This window comes from Hippocampus comes, unplaced genomic scaffold (genome assembly GCF_001891065.2).
Source record: "Hippocampus comes isolate QL1 unplaced genomic scaffold, H_comes_QL1_v1.1 scaffold91, whole genome shotgun sequence".
In the NCBI taxonomy this organism is placed as follows: Eukaryota; Metazoa; Chordata; class Actinopteri; order Syngnathiformes; family Syngnathidae; genus Hippocampus; species Hippocampus comes.
Genome location: NW_017805034.1, coordinates 737,129 through 759,229, shown reverse-complemented (window position 1 = coordinate 759,229; position 22,101 = coordinate 737,129). Strand labels below are relative to the sequence as shown.

The window sequence follows — 22,101 nt, the reverse complement described above, 5'->3', positions numbered from 1 at the left end:
TGCAGTGACTGTATAATCGGGGTGGAAAGGAGAGTGAAAACAAGCTGGTGAGAGGGAGAGAAGCGAGCAAAAAAAAAAAAAAAACCAAAAAAAAAAAAAAAACCAAAAAAAAAAAAAAAACCAAAAAAAAAAAAAAAACCAAAAAAAAAAAAAAAACCAAAAAAAAAAAAAAAACCAAAAAAAAAAAAAAAACCAAAAAAAAAAAAAAAACGAAAAAAAAAAAAAGAAAAAAAAAAAAAAAGCACCGATAAGTAAAGAAAGACAACTAACAACAGTATATCAGAAACCTACATTTAAATGGACAGACAACACGGTGATCAAACTAAAATCTAACTGAAGCTAAGCTAAATGAACCGAGCTTGAACCCGAGCTCACGAAACAATTCTAATTGAAGAAAAGCGAACCAAAACGAGCAACCTAATCACAGAAGCCGCGGTAACTGAAGTCGAGGTAAAGGCACTAAAATGATGCTCGCGGGAAGCTTAATTAACCAAACAAAGTGGAAAAATGAGACAGAAGATTCCAAAAGTAACTGAAGCGTAAAATGTAGCCGAAGTCAAATGAAAGATGAATAAACTTGAAATTCCTTAAATTCGGCTGATTCATTTTAAGTGAAATTAAGCTTGGCCAACTTGGACAGAAGCGAAGAAATATTGCTTTCTTCTTGACCATTTCTATTTGATTTGAGAAATCCTCACGAGGACAGTTAGTAAGTGAAATTAAGCTTGGCCAACTTGGACAGAAGCAAAGAAATATTACTTTCTTATTGACCATTTCTGTTTGATTTGAGAAATCCTCCTAAATCCTCACGAGGACAGTCTAAAACTGTCCTACACGGCAACGCTCTAAAAGCGAACAAGAGCAGGCCCGACCTAAGTGGAGTCATTTTCATTTCCGCCATGAGGACAAAAGCATTATTAAATCATTAATCTGTGCTCATGGCTTGCGTTTGCGGCGACGCACTCTCCCTTGGTACCGCAACGGCTATTAAAGCACTTCGGGGGTGTCACCAAAGACAAGCTTGGCGATGTCTCCGAAGGCAAAGGCGGACTACACGATTTCCATACTAGGACTTCAACATATTAAAAATAAAAGACACGAGCAACCCACGACACACGGTTAAGCAACTTGTTGAGACAAGAGAACTCAAAACAACGCAACGGAACTCAATGAGGAGGCCGACTTGAAAGGCTTGGCAAAGATGCAACTGTGAGGGACACCCTATGGACTTGTCAGCTTTTTCAATCATTGGACTGCTTCACCTGTCAATCATTAAATATTCACTTCTGATTGGCCACGTTGTCCACCAGTCGGCCAAAACTACACGGAACACGTGTAGCAAGTGTGTTTGCGCTGTGCGAGCACTCATCAGACAGGCGGGGGAATGCTATTTAATCAGGCAATCTGTCTTAATAGTCTCCGCTAATTAAGACAGGTGGGAACTGGAAACTACCATACACACACACACACACGCACGCACGCACGCACGCACGCACGCACAAGTATGAACACTCCATGAAGTATGCCGCTGGGCTGAACGTAGCATAGGTGGAACCGTCATCAATCAGTTTGCACAGACAGCAGATGGATGTGTGTGTGTGTGTGTGTGTGTGTGTGTGTGTGTGTGTGTGTCATTCGTCATCAATCTCAAATGGGCAGAGGGTAATCAGCGCTCACAACGGGACCACTACTCACGACCCCCCGCCCCCCCGTTATCTCATCTAAACGTGTCCCCCCCCCCGCCATCTCGGGAAAGACAAAGATGACAAAACACATACAAGCGTGCATCAAACCGGACGACGTAAACATAAATCGGAACAAGCCGAGTGAGAATGAATTTGCACGCTGCGGGGATAAAACTCGACTCAACTGTATTTATAGAGCACTTTAAAACAACCATCGCTAGTGTATACAAACACCCAAGTGGCGTGCCTGCTTGGTCTGTTTCACGCAGAGATTGTGAGAAGCGGGCGCTCCGTTGCCGTACATTGCCTCAGCCTGCAAAAGGGACTTTCGCAAAGCCACGCTTGTCTTGGTATGGCCCGTATTATTTCTAATGAGAATTGATGAAAGTGCAAATATGCGAACAGATGCTACATAGCAATTTGCGATGCGCAGCAACACGTCGATTCAAAATAGGCGGTCCTTTTACATGTAGCAGGTCACCAATCGGAATAGACAAAGTCTTTACAGATACATAAAGATCTTACATATTGCCCTGTTGCCGAGAGCAATCAATCAAATGTGAAGACGCTAACACCTGGTGTGAGTTCACAACAACATATCGTGTTTAATTCTTTAAATATATGATCCATCAATGGATCGGCTTTATACTCAAATCTTTAGAAATGGTAGAAATTATCGCATGTTTGGCGTTCTCAAGGGGTCAGGAAGAAAGGTTTATTTATTTATTTTTGAATAACTATTTTAATGAAATAATTACTCCACTGAGACACATCCAAATGGATGCAAGAGACCCATTAAAATTGTTTTGGCAAGCCACTAAAAAGAAGCATCCAAGTACATACACACATTTTATTTCCACGATATCTCATATTGCAGTACAGAGACCAATTTGGCAATTTCTGTTTTTTTTTTTTTTGCAAAACTGATTTCAGGTCATAGGAGTTGATTTTAATTAGTGAGCATCTTGCTTTTATCAGTTTTTAATTAAATTTTGCTTGAGTATGAATACATGCAATGCCAATATTGAATTCAAATCACTGTAGCAAAACAGCGATCACAATAGTGATGTATAGTGTTGTTTCTGATGCATTATTATTCCACTGAGATGCTTGTCAAAAACAACAAAAAGTTGTGCCGTAGTCGGACTGACCTATTTTGTTTTATTTCCCTTGCCGGTGTGTTTTGATTGTGATTTTCTTTGCATACACAACAACAATCAAATCAGCATACACTAATCTAATTATACACCTGACTTTGATTCTTTCCATTTCTTTTTTTCAAATGAGCAACTTGATTAAGCTGCCTGGGCCCCCCCCCCCCCCGAGTCATTTTTTTTAACGCACAATTTCAACGCAATTCAGCATAGCAGGTGTTTATGGGCGTGTTGGCCTATGGGCAACATGTCAAGCCTTCCGATAGTTGCGTCATGTTTACACAGCTTTCCAGATTAATAGCTGATCCCGAAAGACAGTACCCCTAGTAGAATATGGGTCGCGTTTTGCAGCCATTCTATGCCTAATTTCACACGTGCTAATCCTGTACGGAAAATACATTCGAATCGCACGGCATCGGATTAGCGCTTAATTGCTTACACGCTGGTAATCTAATTGCAGTATCCTTGCGTTCTGAGTTTCTTGCCAGCTCGCGTCCTTTTAACTCGAGCTAGTGTCCCAGGGGACCCCAATTCCGCACCCCACCCTGGCGACGTATCACCTCCTGCATTACTACATAATGGCCTCCTCGATTGCCTTCCCGGCAAGGCAGAAGGTGGGTTTGGGAAATGTGAAGGTCGTTGGGAGCCCCGAACTCTCCGGGGTAAAGAGTCTCAGTCGGAGCCTGTTTACAGTCATTTGGCCAATAGTCCGCGAATGGATTCCCAAGAGACTGCGCGAATGGCTGATGTTTTGCAAGGGCTCATTTTTAGGGGTGAGAGGAGACTACAAAATAACTTCAATGGCAGTTTGCAGGCTATATTGCACACGTTGAACAAAACATTGGGTATCACTGCAATTGGACTTCATTACACAATCACGCCAAAGTGCAAAATCATTATCGATGCCTCCAAATACTTCACACCTTTCCCGACTGTCAACGCAGTTCATTTCCGTTGTTGTTTGTCCCGTCTCGTCTTTAGCAGGTAAAAATGCATGCTCGAAAACCATGTGTCGGCATTGACAAGGCCAGGTGTTTTGTCACATAAAAGTCACTTATCCAGTGGTTTCTTGAGTTTGGTTTGTTTCGTGATCATTGTCTTCACTCAAAAACAATTGAATTTTAAATTGTCGTCATTAATCTGTTCCACCCTCATTGAGAAAAAAAAAACATGATCTGATGAGAAAAATATTCTATATTTTACTTCATAAATAAGATACAATAATAACATACCGTATTTTCCACACTAAAAGGCACACTGGCGAAAGTACAGTACATATCTATGAGTATTCTTGGTACCAATCTACATATGTTGCGCCTCCATTTGTATTTTAAAGCCATATCACATGCATAGATATTGTTAGACCATCGACGGTGTTTTCCAATTTTTTTTTTGTTATCTCGAAACTAAGCAAACTTTTGTCAGGCAAGATTATATGGTTGTTTCAAATTAAACAAAAAAAATTGCTTTGTTTTACGTTTAATTTGACAGTAATGTTCAAATGTGGCAATCAACTGCTTGAAACATTTTTCAAGAAAAATGTACGCTACCCTCTCAAAAGTATTCGATCCGTTTCTAGGTAATTTAGCCAAATGCAGTAGCCAGACTACACAAACGCAGCAAATTAAATGAATAAAGTTTTTATGATGGCGAGTGCAATGATTAGCAATTAGCATTCTGGAGCAACTACCTCTGGCACTTCTTCCGTCGCCCACCGTCAATCCAACTCCCCGATGCCCGACTTGTCACCAAAACAATTCTGGCTTCAGCTACAACCTGTCACTGCTCATTTCTAGAGATGTTAATAACAAATCTCATAAATATAAATATATATGATGGAAGCCCGACACGTGGTGAGACAGCAGCATCACACGCAAGGCGATGGGCTGTCAAGTAGACATGCATAAAGATCACTAAACAGCGGGCTGCTTCCTGACAGATAACAACAGATAGACGGGACGCGGTTTCAAGGGCAACTGACTGCAAAACAACAAAACGCAACACTTTCACTTCTGTGTGTCCGTTTATGCGTGCGCGGGTGTGTGCGTAATGTTAGGCTAGGATTACAGGCACTTAGCTCATATTGATATACTCCTCTCGCAGGCCCAAGCACCCCTTCTCTGCATACTGATTAGACAAGCATGAGAGGGAGGCTGCCAGATCAAGTGCGTGGATGTAAATAGGCCGTTTGTGTGTGCAAAAAGACTGCTGTTGTCTGATAAACACCGAACTCTCGCAGCCAGTCACGGTATTAGCGGCGGTGGCCATTAGCTCTGCCTGTTAATTGCCGGCGGAAAATCAGCATTTTAGCTTCTGCCTTCTTCTTCCCCTGCAATTTGCCAGTGGAAATCGGTAAACAAGGAGCTAGGCGGCAAACTGACCCAGTTTCGATCAAAAGCCAGTGACGACGACAAAAGGTCGTGTGTTTGAATCCTGCAGCCTGATCTAACGTCAAAAAAAAACAAACAAACAAAACAAAACTGTCCTGTAAACACGAGTGAAAAATATTTCGCACTAAAAACCATCCATTATTTGCAAAGCACAGTCTAATATCAAAGTGTTGCTTCGGTGCAATCTTGTGTCATCTTTTTGCCAAGGAACTATGTTGAAGTGGGAGGAACAGCTTCATTTCGTCAGCCTGATCTAACGGGAAAGTAGTGCTCTGCCACCATATTGCGGTATTGCTTGAGGGTGGGAGATTTATCACAGTCGTTTGATCAAGATCTGATCGATTAGAGGTGCATTCTTACGAGTTGTACACGGGGTTCAAATCGGGGAGTAATTAGAAAGCTTTTTAAGATGTCTTCGATTCTGAAGGACGCCCGGCAATAGCCACAACCAAACGGCAGACTCAATGTGACTTTTCTGGCATGGATTCTTGAGAATTTTTTGGGTGGGGGGCCTGCTCATAATCGCCATGGCTGCCTGATTTCATGTCGTTAAATTGTTTTTCTTTTTTCCTTCAGAAGTCTGGGCTGGTTAATGGGAAGAGCAGCGTCAACAAAGCCGCTTTGTCAACATGAGGCCTCAGCAGTTTTTACAGGGGACACAAAGGACAAACATCCAACTAATTGTAGTGCGCGTGGACGGCAGTCACACCAAAGATTCTTTGCGCGATAGCGGCACTTGCTTACGCGCATGCGTGAGGTTTTACACAAAGTCTTCTGACTAACGTGGACCCTTCTTATTTATTCTGTGCATGCAAAATACTTCAACAAAAAGTATATCAATAAATATAAATTATGAAATATAAATATAAGTATCTTAAAACTGGGTGAGTGGGGATGAGCCACATGCTGCTTCACAGAGTCTAAAGACAAATCCATGATTTGCACGACCCCGTGGAGCAGCCGGCAGCGAATGGCCTTTGTGTATTGTCAGTTGGTTCACTTATCATATTTCATCGCCCCCAACTGCTCATCGATTTTGGGCAAATTAGGATATTGATCAGGTAACCAATGTGGATTTCATCACAGCGCGGGCTGTTTGTAATTGACCTGAGGGCAGGGGAAGATAATGGGGCTGACATCATGTTTTCGGGACATCGTAGCATTCATGTGCGGGTACACGTTGCTCATGTGCGTCGTCGCTCCTTTGTGAATAGTGCGGCTCTTTGTTTTTGGCGGGATGCCAGAGCAACAGGTGGCTGTGATGCCGTTTTAGACAATCAAGAGTCCTGACGAAGAGACGCAGTTGGAAATGAGAAACATTGGTCGATTGAGGAATGCACGCATCCCAGTTGAATGTAAATTCAATGTAATGAACACAAATCAAGACCATTTTTCATCAATTAAAGCCTTCCAGCTAATAGACGCCCGGAGCTTAAGACAAACTAACGACGCCCAAAAATAATCACAGCCGAAAAAGAAAATACAGTATGCAGAGAAAAGGGCGGATACAATTTGAATACGAAGACATGATGAAGAGAAATGTCCACCTTACGTCTTTACAAAGAGGCTGCGAACCACAACAGAGCAATTAGAACCATTTGAACTCTTGCTAACCAAAATAGCAGCACCTGCAGAAGCACGCAAAGCCTTTCATAAACAGGCAGTCTTTACCACACTTTGAGAACGTGTGTTCATCTTTCTGTTTCCCCGAGGAGCCAACAGACTGTTTTGTTTTGCCGAGTCTCTCCATTATTGCAGTTGGTAACCCGTAATAATATCGTCACATCGTCTCCCCCCCAACCCCTATTTAGACAAATATAGTACTTTGCTGGTTTTCACCTTCTGTGACCACTGTCGAAACATCTACTTAATTGAAACCTTTCAATCTGTCTGTATTTTGTCGTCTAAAAAAATAGGGTTGCGCACATAAATGTTGTGTTGACATTTTATTTTTAAAAAGACAGAAGTGACTCAGGCTGAACAGCGGACGGGATGTGCTGATATCTCCGGGGAAGCGTTGTTAGTTTACTCCCTACGCAAAAGCTCACATCTCAACCGAGCCCCCGTCTGGAATTGGGTTGAAAAGTTCATATTTGCAAAATAAATGCGACGGTGGGGTTCAGTTCTGAGCCGTAGTCCATTCAGCCAGATGGGTGTGGACTTTGACACGTTGGCGTGACTTATCCTTTCTGGGAGATATGAGCGCACGCCATAAACACAGGATTGAGTTTGTTATAAGGCTAAAAATAGGTAAGTGGGTGCAAGGTGGGTGTCCGCAGATAGGAACGCAATATTTGTTCTGCAGTTTTGTTTTAATTCAAGTAGGCCCCCCTTATTGCAAATACACATTATGTAGAGTGCCGGTATATCTGAGTCATCTAATGAGATCAGAAGCTCGCAAAACAAGTTTTGAGTTATAGTTCTATGGCGAGTCATTAGACCTCACCACCGTGCAGGCTCTGAACACAGCGCACAAGAAAGAAAACAAAACGTTTTAGTGTGGCCTATCTGTGGAGTGCATGTGGTTTCAACTTGGTCTTGGTCTCTGAAGGACCCCTGAAAATGGCCTAATTGACCTCTGAATGAAAGGGCTGCTTCAAAACAAAACAACTTTGGGGGCTGATTTTTTTCGGTTATCAAGGAACCATATTTTGGGGAATGATTTCTCGAGGCGTTTTTTTTTTTTTTTTTTTTGTCGACTCTTGATAAAAACGCCGACCAATCGCATACATTTCAAACTGTCAACAAGGCTGTGTGACACATTTGCAGATGATTGCAAACGGCGAACAGGTCGATACGGCATTCAACGTAATGACGCAGCTCATTACACCCTTGACATTTGTCATTAAAGGGCAGAGACGAGTGCTTTTGCATTTTGCAAAGTAAAATATGCGAGGCTCGTGACAGAATGACGCCCCCACCGTTAACATTTGGACAGAATGTTTTATATGTCACAAATAATGACTTGTTTATCAATGTATTGACAGTTAATGTTAAAAATGTGTCTGTGGAGTTCATTTAGAATAGCCTTAATTTGACCTTGGAATGGATTATTTGCCTTCTAATCCGATGCGCCTTGTGTATGGTCATTACGGTAATATTTCGACCATAAAAAACGAAGAAACCAAATAGAGCTTCTTGCCCATTAGAAGCTGGAGTACATTAAGTTATGGCTCCTTACCGAAGAAGAGGAATCAGTGGTGCGCAGGGTAGTTATGCTCAATTGGCATTTGGATTAGGGGGTTCTTGGAAAAATCTCTTCCCTCTAAGGGGCCCCCCAGAGGACTCCGGCGTAAGCTATCGCTAAGCTACCTTAACGCAGGCGTATGTTCATATTTACAGTAAATAACTGTCTAAACATAAAACTACCCAATCAAAAACTGTTTAAGTGCAGCGCAAACTGAGCATCATGGCTTCTTGTGCCACGTGCTGGCGTATTCCTCATACACCAACTGATTCAATGCGCAAGTCTGAAGTTCAGTAACCTTCAAGTCTCAAGCAAATCTCAATTCTTTTTGACCCAAGACAAGTTACCTTATTACTGCTGTCTGACCTGCAGTATCCGATGTGCATAAGGGGGGGCCAAGTGGGTCAGATCATGATATTACTGGCCAAATAACCAGAAAATTCAGCTGAACCTTTGCTAGTCCTTTATTTTTAATGCTTGCTAAACTAACAGCAACTGCCAGAAGACTGTCCATTTCTCAATTGAACTATTTCAAGGATGCCAAAAAGAACGACACACACCCGCGAGGCCTTATTCTACCAGATGTGGAAGAAGGTACTATGTGTTGAAAATCGTTCCTACTCTTACACCACAGGTGTCAAAATCAAGGCCCAGGGGCCAGATCTGGCCCGCCACATCATTTTCTGCGGCCCACGAAAGCAAATCAAAGATGTCAACTTTCATGATGTTTGCGAAAATCTCGACCAAAATTTCAAATTCTGTAACTTCAACAATAGGTGAATAAACCGTTATTCTTTCTTCAAAGTCAAAACAAGGAACTCTATTTGAGTGTTTAAAAAAAATAAAAAAAACATGGCTCGTTCAACATCTTACTGTCAAATATCCAAACATTGACCACAACTCTGAGAGCAACAGTATAAGAGGCCACTCACCAGATGGTTGGGGGCTCTGATCCCTCCACCTCCAGGTAGTCATACTTCTCCTCGGTGTGGAAGTCTGTAAAGACGACAGAGATGGTGTCTCCGGGTTCGGCCAATAGGATCCAAGTACAGTCGGCCTGGTTACCATAGTTGCCGGGGTAACCGGGACTGGTCACCACCCCACTGCCGCCCCGCACAGTGCCCCCACATGTGTCCTCAGCTGTCAATCAAATCAGAGTGACAAATAGAAAAATCTGGGTTAGGGAGAGGAGGAGGAGGGACTGACGGGTGGACTTATTTCATTTTTTTCCCTTTTCTTTTTAGACGGGTGGGTCAATTCGGAAAAAAATGGAATGGGAAATGGATTTTCTCTACACCGAGCAGGCAAGACAGCCTAACGCCCCGCCTTCCTTCTCCCACCCAATACACGCGGACTCTTACTTCACACGTATTATAGCTACGATGTTAGAAATGGGTTTGCCAATTGTCGTTAATGACAATTTTGTCCAAGAAAAGTAGCATTAAAAAAATAAAAAAACATATTTGGAGTGCGGTTGTGGGGGGTTAGGCTGTAGTTCCTGTGGTCAACACCCAAATAACATTTGAATCTCTCGCTCTCTCTCTCTCCTCAATAGGCAACTCGCAAGGATTGCAACTATTGACTGATTTGCTGCGTAACAGATAAAGACACATGGATCGGCGCTGTGCAAACGGCATAAATTATGAACATAATTTATACAGAGGACGGGGTTGGGGGGGCAACATTGGATGACATTGAACCATTTGGCTTCACTGGGGCATCAGATGTTACAAGTTAGCAACATCTGCTTAAATTGGTGCCCCAGTGAGAAAAAAAAAAAGATACAATGTCAAAAACCATGTTCAACTGTGAATATAAATTATATGCGTATAATTTATAGGTATACACATTAGGGAGGTAACTCAGGTAGACAAAACATTCTTCCAGAGGACAAAAACAGCGACAAATGCAGTTATGACGTCTCCCGGCAGAAACAATCAGCAACACTGATGGGCGAGTCGACAGAAACCCTCCAGGCGGCCGCAGGGGGTGGCTAAGCCATACCCCCACCCAAAAAAAGAGAATAAAAAAATAAAATACTGCGTAAACACAATAAATAGATCAGAAACACACACTCGCACAGCAGACAGGAAGTACAGCATGCGAGCCAAGAATAGACACGGGGATCACAGGAACAGGTCGGGAAAAACAAAATGTGGGATGAAAGAAAAAGCAAATAAAAGGCAGGATTTAAGCATTCGTTTCCAGTCTTTTCGCTTGTATCAAATGTATTGAAGACGTGCTGCAATACAAAGTAACAAATGTTAAATGTTGGAAAAAGTGTCTGTTGTTCCTGAGACATACTGTTGCCTTGCTATTGCCTACTATTTACGAACCACCATCAATACGTTTGTTTTGCTGTTGGATTTCATTTTTGCTAGCCTGCGGGCTACTTTTCACCCCCGTATCGCCACCGATTGTCAAAATGAAATTTCTTTCAGACACTGATGACAATGAAATATCTCGCGTTCAGTTTCTCTGGTACCGCATGGCCTGCAGACAAATACCGGACTGAGGCTCAGTGGTTGGGGAGCCCTGTAGTACTCGTGAGGTACTACCTTAAGATGGCAGCATTCAGTAAAATAAATAAAAAGTGTGTTCTGTCAATGAGGAAAAGGTCCGGATTGTAATTACGGGATTATTTTTAAAGCGAGATTGAGACAGAACGGTTGACTTCATCCACGTGCGGCATTGTCACCACCAGGATAGCCCGGCTGCTTCAAAACACATTGGATGGACTTTTATGAGCTGCTTTCACACCTTGAGGCTTGAAGTCGCCCGCAATGGCTGTGTGTCAGTGGGAAAGCAACCTGGCAAATTTGCAGAAGGTGACAAAGTGTCTGACACCAGCACCAACTCCCATTGCATTCTGTGTGGACACCATTGCGATTTGTTGTATTAGGAAACATCCCCGCAGGTATTTTGGTATCACAACCAGGGAGGGCGCATGAAAGGTGGTGGGACTGACTGACTTTACCACTGTTTTTTTTCATGTCAGGGGCCAATGGAGAGTTCTTCTATCAGCAATTTTTTTGGGGGGGCTCTGGCTGCACTTTAGCAATGCACTCGGACTGCACACGGCAACCTGGGGAGGTCGAGCTTGTGTTTCAGCACCTGAGCACTGACCCACAATATGGAGTTGTGTGCGGGTGTGTGTGCGCGCATCATTTCACATCACATCAGTGAGCTCCACTTTTGCCCTTTCCTCCACCTTTTTTTCAGCAGCCATACCAGCTCTCCAGCCTCCCCAACCACCACTGCCTTAACTTGTCTTCTGGCCTTAGAACACTGGGTGGGAATCACGGATCGCAACATTGTAGATAGAGTGATTTTTTTTTTTTAACATGCCTCAGTAGGTGCAGGTCTTCTGGATAGAAAACACAATTCAAAAGGGCACGGGAGTCAATTCTCCAAAATTCATGTGTGCATCTCCAAAAGCATTTGCAAACACTGAAAAAAGACAACAGTCTGAGTTCTTCGAGAGAACGTCCATTTGAATTCAGTCGCTAACCAAAACAGCAGCACCTACCAGAACGCAGTCAAGTCTGTCAGTAAAATTAAATTGTCGAGGATGTTAACCTGTTCCCTGAGCAGTGTTATGCCGCGAGAATTGCAATCGAGTAGACACTGACACGGTTGCTCCACAAAGTTGCATGCAAACACTCTCGAGGTCAAGGCAGAGGAAGCACCACAATGTCCATTGAAGTGAATCCAAAAATTAACCATAACTGTTCAATTTCTTTACAGGCGTCTGTGTAAGTACAGCGAAGAGTGCAATTTTTCTTGGCTGTATTTTACGGCATTTCTCCATCGTCCTTTTCATTTTGTTTTTAAACCCTCGTTTTCACCGCTCATTTCGTTTAATATGATTCCGACGACGAGCTTGTATGACAAACGCGAACCTGGTGACCAATGAACAACAATGAATCCCAGTGGAAATCTCCACACAGGTGTTTTCTTCCCATCCACTCCCCTCTTACGAGGCATTGGGGGGCTTTGATCCCTGCATCTTAGCCTGCTTATCCCCTGCCTGCGTTTACCATAAACCTCACACTGCGCTGTCATCAATATCCCAGTCATCGGCGTATTCCTTCTTTATCCCTCTCTGTCTCGCTTCGTGTTTACTGAAGATCTCCTCCTCTTTGCTCTTCTTGCTGCTGATTGCTTTTAATACTTTTTTTCTCTCTTTTTTTACTTCTCTACTCCTCACCACAACCGCTATAACTCCATCTCCTGTTGGCATCGCTCGTACGGTGAAATCGCAGATACCCCGCGGCAACACACATTCACAAAACACAGCGGGTTCAATCAGCCAATGTCAGCGTGAAGGGATTACTGCCCATCTATATCAAATGTTTGTTTGTCTTTTCCCTCCTCTGCCGGACTTCAGGCTGCATGCATCCTTCCCCGGCTGTTCTCTTATCTACATTAACCCACCCATCCATCAACCTCTCCATCCATAGCGTGTGGTACCGCTCTATGTATAGCCATCAATCTAGACCAGTACCACTCACCCCTGAGTCATGCAGGGAAGAATTAAATGGACTCCATATATGCGAAGGAGCAGTGTATTTCTCCCTAACAGCCCTTTTTATTTTTCTTCTTCACCTGACATAAAATGTAATGTAACGAGTCACTCCCACCCCAACCGCAGACGAGTAAACACCGCAAACGCCTCTAGACACAATTCGTCAAAAGAACCCCCCCCCCCCCATGTCATTTTACTCTCTGGCATTTTCAATAATAAAGCTTAATGGGTCATTCTTCAACAGCGACTCCTTGAAGTTCTCCGACGTTGCCCATCACGACTTCCAGGAAAGACGTCTGTCTCACTTTCCTCCTCCGGGGGGGAATCCGTTTCCACTTGGATTGATACTGCGCAAGGAACCTGATGCCATCTGACACCATCTGGCCTCATACTGCCTCTTCCCAACAAACCTCCACCCCCAAAATAGCACATATATGTAATAGCCATGAAATAGAAACATGGTTTAAACTCATCATGATACTCAATTATTTCGATCCATGTTCACCAATTGTGTGGCTTGTACTTTGAGAACTCCCCGGAGGGGATTTCACTCAAATGAGTTTTTACGTTACGTTAGCAAGCTAGTGAACTTTTATTCGACAAAATCACTCTACTATGTCCTTCTGTATACAGGTATTATTGTACAGGGTGTGTTTGTAGCCAATGAGATTTACATATAACTACATTTAATCTGGTCAGTCTGTGTTTCACCTTTCACACGTTCAATTGCACGTTCAAAAAGCAGCACACCAGTCGTCGTCCCTCGCTCAGCAGCTCTATATATCATCAGAAAAAGTGGCAGCATCTCTACCGCGCTGGCGTACAAACAGTCGGCGCGGTGACCTTCAGCACCGCCCACCATCTGTCCACAAATCAAGAAGCAGCTGCTGTCTGCCACTCAACTAACTCGCCCGGCATTTAGCCCAATTAGAGCAGAAGAGCGATGGAACGTTCCATCATGCAGTGACGACATCAATGATGGATGGCGTTTTTAATTCCGACAGTGCGAGCATTTGACCCCTGATTACATTCAATTTCCAAGTCCGATAAAATCCGCATGATATTATGTCGCTATGTTCTTCCCCCCCCGCCCCCAACTCTTGATACTGTTTAACGCCCCTGAGTTGTGCGTAATAGTCCAGAGTTCCTACAGTTCAAAGCAAGCTAAATTAAATGCTTTTAAAGTCTTTCAATTGCTAATGTCCCTATTGTCCAACGTTGCTACAGTATGCAAAAAAAAAATCCTCAAGTGACAGGATCTCGTGCTACGGCTGTGAATATGCCACTTTTGAGGAATTCCGTGTCTGAAACAGACCCGTGATTAACACCTCACAGCAAGACAACACCCTTTGCCGGAACCTTTTTCGTTACAGGCCGGCATGATCCCCTCGAGTAAATGAGCCAACGGGAGCGACTGCGGTTGGGGAATAAAAAAAATCAATTTGCGTGTCTCCCAATGCTTCATTTCTCTCTGCGTCGTTGATCGAATGGCACCCCTGCTGCTTTGGATATTATCTTAGCCAAGAAGAGCGATAAGAGGCGGGGTGGAAGTTAAGGGTAAACAAAGCAAGGGAGACAAGACGGCGTCTGTCTAAATCCGGATGGGCATCAAGATGAATGAGTGAAGTGCTTCCCCGTTTTTCTCATTTGGGTGTCGCGTGCGAAGAGTTTATAAATGATCAAGCCCGACAACAAACACCTGAAGTTGTGATTTATCGTCTCTACCGCTCATTCGTCCTGCTCGTACTCCTTGCTATTATCCACACACGTTTAAGCTGTATTTGTGTGTGTCTGTGCGTGTGTGTGTGTGTTTACGGGAGAGAGAGAGAGAGAGAGAGAGAGAGAGAGAGAGAGAGAGAGAGAGAGAGAGAGAGAGACCCTCGTTATCGGTGAGTGTTAAATGTCATCTGTGAAATCTTAAACAAATAGCGACGTGCCGGGAGTTGAACGCTTCAGAGCCCCGGACGGGATAGGAACCACTAATCTCCAATCACATTCAGACGTTCTTCCTTCTCCCAGAAAGCATCTGCACATGTGATTTTGTCCTAGTTCTATGTACCTTTTTTTTTTCTTGGTAGAGTTAGTTTAGACATACATTTTTTGATCCAGCTCTGGAATATTGGATCTCTTCAATCAGAGGCGTTAAGTGTCCGAGTGAGTGACGCTTATAATAAAAGACAAATCACACAGGACACAACGTTAATCACCACATGACACATTATGGGTTGTTACAAGTAACGTCCCCGGGGTCCCATTAACTTTTAGCGGGCGTGAAGAAGGAGGAGAAGAAAGCTTTTGCTGCATCTAAAAAAGGTCACGCGCGACAAGAAAGCGCTTAGGTTTTTAAAAAATAATAAAATAAAAAAATCAAGACAGCGCGCTGTGAGAAGTGTCACTCCCGTTTCCGACGTGAGAATTCTTAGCAGATTTGTGTCAGCTCGTAGAGCCGCCTTTAATAAGAGGCTGTCACAAAGGATTTGACAGATAAATGCCACAGCTTTCACAACTTAAAGGAAAGACTTTTAATTGTCTTAACCTTTACATTTCTTTTGAGGCTAGCTATGGTTTATACAGGCTGTAAAGTGTCATTAAAACACAATAAGCCTTTATATAATGTCCCATTTTATTTCATCTGTGTTTCCATTAAGACGCTGATAAAAGTCACTATTTGAAATGACTCATTAGTGGCTGTTAAGGCATATCACTAAAATATACCGCAAAAAATAAATAAATACATAAATAAATAAAGGGAACGCTTAAACAGCAAAATGTAACTCCAAGTGTTCCTTTTTTTTTACTTTTTATTTTTTTTATTTGTATTATTATTATTTTTTTTTTTTTGCAGTTTACTTCTTAGAAACAAGAGTGGAACCGGCAACGCTGCACTTAAGCACCAGGGCAAGTCCTTCGCCAAACAAAGAATGGTGAAATCGCATCAACGTTTTCACCATTGGACTTTCATTATGGCGGCATTTCCGGCAAGGAGTACCAGAAGGACATCTTGTAAACCTGACAAGACTGGGATGAAACGCCACCAGAAGACGGACAGAAGAAAGAGTCATCAGTGACTCCAAACAAAAACAAGGTCGCCATTAAAACGTCTTGTTCACGGGCGGGACTAAAAAGCAGGGGAAGTGACAGTCAACCAAAGCGTGCGATATTTTCTTTTGGGTCGCTTTTTGACAAGTTTATTGAACCTGACCTATATGGCAGGAAGAAAACAAACCTCTATCATTTCCCTTCTTATATTTTTTTAAACAGCCTGTCAGCCACCAAATAAGGCATGATTTGAGATAGCTAGCTAGCTAGCTATCTGGATGGATAGCTACCTAGCTAGCTACCAAGCTAGCTAGATAGAGAGATAGAAAGATAGATAGATAGATGGGTGGATGCCCGACGCTAACTTTGCACAAGCGAGGGAGAAGCTATATGACAGGAAAAGAAGAGAAGAGAGGGGATGATGACTGATGATTTCAAAAGCGAGGGGGGGCTTGAGGCAAGGCAAAAACAATTAGAAGTCAGAGTGGAAGCGGGTGGGCAGACGGGCCACCGGAGGGTGAACGGGAAGCAAGACGGATGGATATTGGATAGAGACGAAGAAACTCAAGACGGTGATGGAGGGGCGGGAGGATTATTGAGAAAACAAAGGGGAGATGGCAAGACGGATAAATAACAGAGATGCAGATAGAAACAATGAGGGTGGAAGATTGTTTGAAGAGGTAAATTGAAGATAGGAATCCCAGATGGTGTGTGCTGAGCTGGCTTGTTGTTTACTTGCAGGATGCTTGTTCACAATACGCAATTGACATAACGGATGAGAAGGCTAATAAGACATCTGACAAAGCAAGCGACGACTTAACCCAAACACGACAGCTGCATATCTTGGTTTATGCAAACCCATGATTGACATTTTGCTTTAAAAAAATATCCATTATTTTTTTAATAGTGATGCAGCCTTTTATGGGGCAAGGAGCTATTTTATATTTGATACTTTAAGTTTGAATTCTGAATTGAGTTTTCTCGGTATTCACCGTGAGGAGGATGTAGATTATCGTGGTACGGATTTCAGGGCATGTGCTTTCATAACCACATCACAGGACGCCGTCCCTCGGGACACTGGGACACAACATTTCCCCTTCCGAAATGAATGCAAAAATTGAAAACGCAAGAAAAAAAAAAGAACGCCTATGGATACTTTGCGCAATCTAACAAGCAAATTAAAATTGTGTCGCAAATATGACCAACAGCGATATATATTATGAGGTTATTGACCCAATCCTTGGGAAATAACCTTAGAGGAACTGTCATAAAATCAGAACAATAAATGATACAATCATGCTGTCAGACCGTCATCCTTGAGTGCTCCATTTCAGCTGCAATTTGTAGCCCTCCCACCATCTCCTATTCATGTTATTGAGTCATGACTGAAAGGCGGATTGCATTAATCTTGGTTTTCATATTTTTTGAATTGTCTCCTTATCCTTGCAACCTCGCAACTGTTGCGGGTGGTGGCGATTTGGGGCTCATTTTCAACTTGCGTGCAGACTTTGACCCCAAGTGATCTGCTAGCCTGTTAGCAGCTATGCAGGCGCGCGCGTCTGTGAGTTAGTATGAGTTTTTGAATTATGGATGACGCCAAAGCGGCCCGCTTTGGGGGTGAGGAATGCAACACTACTCACACTTCTAATATTCAATACATGTACGTTTAAAATATTAATGGCCTGCAAGAGATCAACATCTTTTGACGTCCCCCGCAAACGGACAGGAGGCAGCTACGTTTGACAAGGTAATATACAGGCATGTTTCATCACCACAGCATGCATTTAGAGAGTTGGAAAACTACAGTATTGCCATAAGTAATGGCTCAACGGTGTACAGTGTGAAGGATTTACTCAACTGCACTTGGCGCCTTTATTTGCAAAAGACATATTAGGAAACGCATGAAACAACTGCACTCGGCTCTCAAACTTTGTGGGTGTGTTTACGTAATGTCACCTGCGTATAGCTTCCCTTGAGGGTAGAGATAACGCTCGACACTGACTATTTCCTGGAAAAAAAAAACAATATGTTGTATCTCAACATCTCAATGCCATGCATAGGTGAACAGCTTGATTGCCTTCCTTACTGTTGGTGAGCAACTCATGCGTGTCTACTTGCGATAGACAAACAAGACGGTAACCTCCAACGGCGCGTTTATTGTTCTCGTGTCACATCGTATCACGTGGCGTGTTGCTGTGTGTTCATGCTCGTTGAGCTCATGCCCGATCTATACAAAGATTGCATGCATGCGCATTGAGTCCCCTCGGGGAACGTACATCAGTGCGATTACTTTTATACCGCATGCGTTGCTGGTCCATGGGAAATGAATATAAATTACTTGAACATATGTGAAAAGGCCACTTGTGCGGCACTTCGTCCCTTCCCGTTCGAGGATGGAAGGAGCAATGAGAAAATAAACATAGTAGCACTCAAATGCCTGAACGGGTGATGTCAGACAAGGCCATGTGGGAATTTAGTGGAAAATCATATAAAAATAGGTGTCTTGTCACAACAGATTGGACGGAAATAGACAGGCTCCCTTGAAAATTACGTTTTACCCCCAAACTCCCAGCTCAGACCTCCACCAAAACCTGCCAAGCACCAACGTGAACACCATGCACATGCATGGTTGTTTAACCATTGTAATTTTTACATTACTTTTGACCACTGTTGAGGTAGTGCCTCAACAGTGGTCTCTGCAATAAACAACACACCCCGCTCCTCAGAAAAAAAATAAATAAATCATATTGCCATGACAACTGGGGATAGAGCTGCCAATCAGATGGGGCCCATGAGGAGGGGAAAAGTCTGTGAGGTAAACAAACGTAAGATGACCATCACGCACACACAAAGATGCATTGAGGTATATTTTTGTGTTAGTGTACACCGCATCCTATGCTTCCTATCAGTCTCACATGCACAAAAAGGATATATATTAAAAAAAATAAAAAATAAAAAATTAGATCACCTTTAACCTACGGTGGTGGCATGACCTGCATCACAGAAAGTTGTTTTTTTTTTTTTTTTTTGTGGTCAGCAGTCAGTAACTGCAACTAACTATCAGAGCCATTGAGATGAGTCTATTTTTTGTTGATTCGGGTCACAGCATTTTACAGTTGGGGTGGGAGCATGCTATGACTACATCTCGGCGCATGGAAAGGAGAGATTCAAAAGCAATACATTTTGTGCATGGGGAGACTAGACAAAAGTTGTATGCCGTGATGTGATTAAAAAATATATATAATTAAAAAAAAAGTGTTCCCTGTTCTGTCTGAAGTACTCATTGAAGAAGTCTCCATGAACTAAAGATCACGGAGAACCCTACACTCTCCTAGATCCTATTAGAATCGGATGGACCCATTCCCCTCATCTTCTCCCCTTCCACATGATAACTAAAATTTCCTGACAAAGAAAATCTAATTCAGCCCTTTAGATCTCTCACTTGGTAATGCTAAAATTTGACTTAAAACAGAGTCAAAAGTGTGGAATAGTGCAATTTCGACTGTGGAAAAGTGATGAAGTTTTCAGTAGTCCCCAATGGCACGCCCTAATGACCATTCGCCCGCCATTCCTCTACCCTCCATCTTTCGATGTACAAATTCCGTCCCTTCCTCACCTTGCTTCCACTGTCAGATTAAACTGTCTATCCTGCTGTCCCCCTAGAAATCCCCCGTTACACACCACCTCAGGCTGTGTGTGTGGTGTGTGTGTGAATGTGAATGTGTGTGTTGTGTTGGCAGGCCAGACACGCTTAGTGAGCATTAAACTGTCACACATTTTAAAAGGCACGGAGGTGTGCTGCGGGGGTGGCAGCCATGTCGTGAGTAAGGAAAAAAAAAAAAAAAACGATGTCACTTCCAAACGCATGCATGACACATTGCTAGTTAGTGTCATTTCAGAGGAGCCCCGGTTTAGTGTTTGTCTGAGACCTCTCGTTTGAGTTGAGGCTGGTCCTCAGGTTGTCGTGTTCCTGCTGATGAGCCAACAAAACTTCAATGGTGGAGGTCATTATCAGGTCTTTGCCAAAGCTGGGATGCATTTCTATCACTTAAGTGTATTAAAATGTGCAGGTGATCAGTGAGTACCGTATTTTCCGCACTATAAGGTGCTTCGGAGTACAAGGCGCACCTTCAAAAAATGGCCTAATTTAAAACCGTTTTCATATATAGGGCACACTGCATTATAAGGCGCATAGAATAAAAGCTGCAATAGCGGCTGTGGTTGGGTTATGCATCCACTAGATGGAGCTACGCTAAAGGGAATACAATACAATTAAGGACAGCTTTATTTGTATAGAGCTTTCACAGCCGCTGCAGCTGTAACAAAGCACTTTACAGAACATTTAATTTGCCATGTCCAAGAAATCAGAATATTGATCATATATCAGGCACATCGGATTATAAGGCACACTGTCAGCTTTTGAGAAAATCAAATGCTATTAGGTGTGCCTTATCGTGTGGAAAATACGGTCGTAACTTTTGCCATGTTAACATGCTTAAAAAGTGGCTGCCACAAAGTCTTCTTCATCTTGCTTCCTGCGTGAATCTTATCAATACACCCCTCCTACTATTCCATTATATTATATACCGAGTTAGCTTCTCTGACATGGCTCCCATGGTGACTTTCTCAAAGACATGTCTGATTGGACACTGGACACCTGACTCCATCTTTCCAGTTTTCTATGTTCCGATGATCGAGATAGATAGATGGAGCACATCACATGAAGGACATGAGGGTAGATCAAAATTTCATCGGGTTTCATGTCCTTGTGATTAGAATTCTATGGCCAGGCAAACTGCCTTCCCAAGTTCGTTTCCATACTCAAAATTGGTTCCTCCGATCTTGCCCCTTACAAAAAAAAAAAAATCTCATCTTAAACCTTGCTCTCAACCCCACTCCTATTCTAATCCTCATAACATCGCCATGTTGTCATTGTAACTGCTTACACACATTTGCATTCGCACCGGACACGCACATTGAGATTGAACATCCTGAATCATTTAATGGCTAAATGAGTCCCTGCTGACTGCAGCAGTGCTACTATACTCCGCTTGAGCTTGCGTGAGAGTGATGCTGTGTGTTAGAGCGTGAACGAAAACTTTCTGCGTGCGAGTGTGCGTGCGTTGTGTCCGCATTGTGCGTCCCGGCTGCAGCGTCAGCATCCCATCGCGGGGAAGGAGCCATCGCAGTAAACACATTTTTTTAATCCAATCACATTAGAGTTAAGTAAAGCGCACCTGACATAAGCCTTCTGGCTCACACTGCCACCGCCGCACAATGGCGTCGACTGAGGTTTGCCAACAAACTAGTCCCCCCCCCCCCACTGACAGTGGTGTCACAATGACTATTCTAGATTCATTATTACTTCATGGGGGAATTAATTGAAAGGTCCGAACAAATTGCAGGTCGGACAGATATGTTCGACTTCCAAGGGCCCGACATAATTACGGAATACCAAGGGCTCAATCTCATCTTTCTCCCTCCTTCGATTGTTAAAACAGCATCCGCTATGCCGATAATGAGAGACGAGAGAACATTAAAGGGGACGAGCTAAGAAATAAAAAATGTGGAGACGTGGATTGCGAGTGTATGTGTGATGAGAGGTGTGTGTGTGTGTGTGTGTGTGTGTGTGTGTGTGTGTGTGTGTGTGTGTGTGTGTTCCCTGCATTTGCTTCTAATATCCTTTAAGGACATTAAATAATCAAATTTCACTCTTATCTTCTTGGCTTTTGGAGCTACAGAAGTGAAAAAGTTGATGAGGATGGATGATAAGGCAAGTTTCCCACCGGAACCGTTACGAGGGAAGTTGCAAGTTTAAATCCCATCGTCGGCTGGGCTGGATAATGGACTGCTAAACACAATTCCACATGCACTTAAATTGTTCTTATAAATGAACTGGGCTCACTATCTACCTGCCACATAAATAAAACCATTTGCAAAAACCTAGCAAGGGAGCAAAGGAGTCCCTATACCATATTGTTTATGCTAAGCGAGAGGCCTTTATTAATATTCAACAACGGGGAGAGGATATTACAATTTATGTCGCGTTAAACAGGAATTGAAAATCAGATAAAAGGGACGACTGAGGAGAAAAGCAGTAAAACGGAAAGAACCGCGG

General features: G+C 43.0%; 1 protein-coding gene across 1 annotated transcript in view; it reads right to left on the bottom strand.

Annotated features, from left to right (window-relative positions):
* The window catches only part of csmd3b (CUB and Sushi multiple domains 3b), a 207,296-nt gene that overhangs the window by 104,467 nt on the left and 80,728 nt on the right, over positions 1–22,101 (bottom strand). Inside the window, exon 5 of the mRNA XM_019863576.1 lies at positions 9,349–9,556. Within this exon, the coding sequence (XP_019719135.1) occupies positions 9,349–9,556 (208 nt within the window). The remainder of the gene's footprint in view (positions 1–9,348; positions 9,557–22,101) is intronic.